Source organism: Penaeus vannamei, chromosome 20 (genome assembly GCF_042767895.1).
Source record: "Penaeus vannamei isolate JL-2024 chromosome 20, ASM4276789v1, whole genome shotgun sequence".
Taxonomy (NCBI): domain Eukaryota; kingdom Metazoa; phylum Arthropoda; class Malacostraca; order Decapoda; family Penaeidae; genus Penaeus; species Penaeus vannamei.
Window position 1 is genome coordinate 858,149 of NC_091568.1, and position 5,000 is coordinate 863,148.

The window sequence follows — 5,000 nt, forward strand, 5'->3', positions numbered from 1 at the left end:
GGAAGGGGCGGCGTGGGAGAGGAGGAGGAGAGGCGCAGGGAGCGTGGGCGCCGAGGAGGAGGCGGCCTCGCCGTGGGCCGGGCAGCGGAGGCGAGGGCGGGCCAGCGGCCTGGGGGCCAAGCAGGCGGCGTGGGAGAGGAAGAGGAAGAGCGCGGAGGGCGGCGCCGCCGAGGGCCCGGAGGCGACGCAGGCGAGGAAGAAGCGCCACAAGGCCAGCAGAGGTGAGGCGGGCGGGGGCGCGGCCGAGGGCGGGCGCCGGCCGGAGCGAGGGGCGGCCGGGGGCCAGGGCACGCGGCGGAGGCGCGGCGAGGGCGCGGTGGGCGAGGGCGCGCGGCGGGGCGGCAGCGGGCAGCCCGGGCCAGCAGGAGGGCGCCAGGGCGAGGGCGCGGCGTGGGGCGGCGAGGGCGGCGAGGGCGGGCGCGGCATGTGGCTGGCGGCGCCATATGGCAGCGTGGGGGGGCAGGGGGGGCGGGGCTTGTGACCAGCGCTACGCGGAAGGACTATGGCCGCCCACAGGCTGGCTCTGCTGCCCTCGCACGCCCCGCCCGCGGCCGCCGCCATGTGGTACGCCCACAACTACGCCCAGAGGAGGACGCAGGCAAGGAACTTCTCGCGGAGCTTCTATGCCCACGACTACGCCCATGACATGGCGACGCCCGGCGAGTACGCCCACGCCTCGGGGCCCGTGCTGTACGCCCACGGCCACGGCGCGTACCACCTGTGCCAGGACAGGGCCTTCCCTCACGCCGCCTTCGCCGACGCCGAGTGCCCCGGCGCCCACCGCGAGTACGCGGCCGAGTACGCCCACGCCAATGCTCAAACGCACGCCCACATCGCCAATCATGCCCACAGCGCCGGCTACACCCATACGACTGCTCATGTTCATGCTGCCAACCATGCTCACACGACGCCCCACGCTCACTCCGCCGCCCACGCCCACGCTGCTCACATCCCTGCTCAAAACCCCGCCCACCTGAGCGACGTGGAGGTGAGCCGCCACTACAGCGCGCCCACGTACGCCCAGGAGTGGCAGTTCGGGCGCGAGGAGCCCGCCCGCGCGCGGCCCGCGAGCGGCAGGCGGCACGAGCAGGCGAGCCGCGTGCGCCCGCACGTGCAGGAGCGCGCCCGCCAGCGCGCCCAGAGCCAGACGGCGCGCGCGCGGGCGGCCGAGAGCTGCGCCTTCTACGCGGAGTCCCCGAGGTCGAGCCCCGAGGAGGAGGAGGAGGAGGAGGAGGGCGGCGAGGGCGTGCTGGAGGGCGACGTGCGGGTGGACCTGCCCTACACGCACAGCCAGTGCCGCGGGCGTGCGGGCGGCGCGCGGGCGGGCGGCAGCCGCGACGCCCGCGCGCGCAGCCGCAGCGAGCACATCATCCGCAGGTTCGAGGACACGGGCGAGGCGTGCGAGGAGGACGGCGAGGTCAGCGCCGTCGGCCTCTCGTACCAGCAGCGCGCCGACGCCTGCATCAGCCAGGGGCACCACCGCGCCTCCGTGGGCGTCGCCGAGGGCAGCGAGGCCGGCTCGGACGGCAGGCGCGGCGGCCTCCTCCTGCGGGAGGGCCTCGTCCGCGAGTGGGTGCGGGCGGTGGGCGTGGTGGCCGCCTCGGGCACGCTGGTCACCCTCGTCGTCCTGGGCTTCGGGGTGAGTGGCTCGGGGGCCGCATGCGGGGGGGGGGGGGGCTCTCCTGGGTTGCTTTCGCACGTCAAAACACTCGAACACGTATGAGCGAGAGAGCGAGGATACGTATATGAATATGTAAATATGTAAATATATATATATATATATATATATATATATATATATATATATATATATATATATATATATATATATATATATATATATATATGTATGTATGTATGTATGTATGTAATTATGTATATATAGAGAAAGAGAGAGAGAGAGAGAGAGAGAGAGAGAGAGAGAGAGAGAGAGAGAGATGGACAGATAGATGTAGATAGACAGATAGATGGATAGATAGATAGGCAGACAGACAGATAGAGAGATAGAGAGATATGGATAGATGTAGATAAACAGATGTAGATAGAAAGATAGATGGATAGATAGATAGGGAGAGAGAGGGATGGATATATAGATGTAGATAGAGAGATGTAGATAGATGGATAGATAGTTGGATAAATAGACAGACAGACGGATATATATATATATATATATATATATATATATATATATATATATATATATATATATATATATATATATATATATATATATATAGAGAGAGAGAGAGAAAGAGAGAGAGAGAGAGAGAGAGAGAGAGAGAGAGAGAGAGAGAGAGAGAGAGAGAGAGAGAGAGAGAGAGACAGGCAGACACACACATACACATACATACATGTGTTATTTTGTTTTCGCTTTGCTTGCTTGTCACAGAGTATATCCATTTCTCATTCAAGCTTTTTTTTCGTTTCGTTTTTTGCATTTATCTTATTCCCTTTTCACTTCGTCCTGTATGTTGAGCTTTGTAAAATCACTTTCTTAAATAAAATACCTTTTTTTTATTATGTATGTATTTTTTAAAAAATCTTTCACGGAATGGTATTTTTGTTGTTGTTTTCCTGTGCTTGTAAAATGTGGCTTAGAATCGCTTGTTGTTGTGCTTTGAAGTGATATCAATGTGCATTTTGTACTTGTGTGAAACTAGTTCAAAATACATCGCACTAGTTAGAACTGTATTTTAGAATGTATTTTACCTTGAAATGTTAACGTTATATGAAAACCCAATTGTTTCTATTTTTTTAATATCTGATATTCAAACGCAACGTATATAGTTTATACTCGTGTACATTTATAAACATTTATACATATGAAATGAAACTGCTGGAATTAAAAAGCATTTTCTACTTATATCAATTGAACCAGTGTTCATGTTTAACAATCTCTATGCACACATATACAATATACATATGTCTGTATCCTGTTCTTAGTGTATTGCTATATGCATAAAAATAACATTACTTTTCTCAAAATGAAATACAAAGATGCTGATTTTTTAATGATTAAGAGTATAATAGGTATAATCAAAACATACCCTAGACATAATGATGATAATAATAATAATAATAATATAAAATTCTGTTCAGATGCTGATATATTTTTTTTATGATTAAGAGTATAATAGGTGCAATCAAGACATACCCTAGACATAATGATGATAATAATAATAGACATAATAATAATAATAATATAAAATTTTGTTCATGGACCTTCATATCATTATCAAATTCTCTCTTATTGACGGATAATTTAAGATAATAATATCAAGAGATAAGACAAATAAAACTCAGGGATTCTGAATGTAAAGACGTGCAGTTCAGGTTGAATAAATAGGAGAGTTTATGAACTGATAAATTAATAAATGAATAGATACGTGAATAAGCAAAATAAACAAATAGAAGTAAATAGATAACCAAATGAAAATAATAAACCAATACGTAGACAAATAGATAGATAAATAGACAAATAATTAATCAAAGAAAAAAAAACGAAAGAAAAAAATAATTAGATAAAAGGATAAACAATAAAAAAGAAGAAAAATAAAATAGTGAAGCCTCATTAGTGAAACCTACAAATCTGGCCAATGGAAAATCGAAAGAATAATCAATAAAATCCAGAAACTCTATTATAATTGACTTCCTCGTCTGTGCGTTATTATTACTTGATCGACAGATGATTAATAAAGACCTGCAAGTTTGGTCCATTGCATGATGAAAATTTAGAATATGAATTTAATAATGGAAACAAAATAGTAAACGTAATATTTATAAAAAATCAATGATGAAAAAATAGAAGATAATGGAATATAGAAGATCCATTTTTTGAGGGGATGATTTTTTTTTTCTATTTGTATTTTGAGGCAATTTGGTGTAACTTGGTGTAGATTTGAGTCTATCGTATATATATGTGTGTCATTTTTTTTCTTTCATTCTTTCTCCCAATATATGTTTCTTTCTCTCTCTATCTGTCTCTTTTCTCTCTCTTTCTGTTTCTTATTATCTATCTATCTGTCTCTTCACTCTCTCTTTTTGTCTCTCTCTCTCCCTCTCCTCCCCTCCCCTTCTCTCCCCTCCCTCTCCCCTTCCCTTCCCTTCCCTCTCTCCTCTCTACCCCTCCCTCTTCCCCTCCCCTCCCCTCCCCTCCTCCCCTCCCCCTCTCTCTGTCTAACTTTACATAACTTGCAGATGTTACGTAACATTGAACAAAGTATGTTGGTATCGATTTCCTGTGAACATTTCTTTTTTCTTGACTGTTCATCGTTGTTCAGCGTTCTATTACTTGTTCAAAGAGGGCTAAATGGAGCACCTAACTGGAGAAGTTATTTTTTGTTTTGTTTATGAACATGTTAATACGAAAATAATACGTTAATACGATAATAAATACTATTGTTTTGTTAATTCATATTCTCGAGAAAGAAAATAATATATAAATCAAGCCTTTACACAAACAGCATAATAATGATAACCTCCCCCCATAAAAACAAAAACAAAAAACAAACAAAAAACAAAACAAAACAAAAAAACACGTACCCCTCACCCCCTCTTCCCCCCTTCCCCTCCCAACCAATCCCCGTCCAGCTCGCATTTCCCGCCACGCCATTGGCTCCCGGAACCCGCTGATCCTCCCAAAGCTCGATGCTGATTGGCTAACCGGCTCAGCTATCTCTCCTGGCCTCTGATTGGACGAGAGCGGTCCCCTTAGAGTGACCAAAGATTAATTAAGCCTTAATTGTCATTAGCATGTGACCTTCACCTTCACTTACCTGATTAGAGAGGCTACGAAGCGGATTGACGGAACCTGGAGATGCAAGGGGAGAGGGGGAGGGGGGAGGGGAGGGGGGAGCTTGCAACTTTGGAGATTCGTCAAAGTGGCCTTGATGTTGGCAAGCGAGGATGCTGGGGGGGGGAGGGGTTGTGTGTATCTATGTGTGTGTATGTTTGTGAATGGTTTTGCTTGTGTTTGTCTGTTTGAGAGGGGAGAGAGAGAG

General features: G+C 47.8%; 1 protein-coding gene across 1 annotated transcript in view; it reads left to right on the forward strand.

Annotated features, from left to right (window-relative positions):
• The window catches only part of LOC113812021 (uncharacterized), a 76,342-nt gene that overhangs the window by 544 nt on the left and 70,798 nt on the right, over positions 1-5,000 (forward strand). Inside the window, exon 1 of the mRNA XM_070134650.1 lies at positions 1-1,639. This exon is cut by the window's left edge and continues 544 nt beyond it. Coding sequence (XP_069990751.1) covers positions 503-1,639 — 1,137 coding nt within the window. The 5' untranslated portion in view covers positions 1-502. The remainder of the gene's footprint in view (positions 1,640-5,000) is intronic.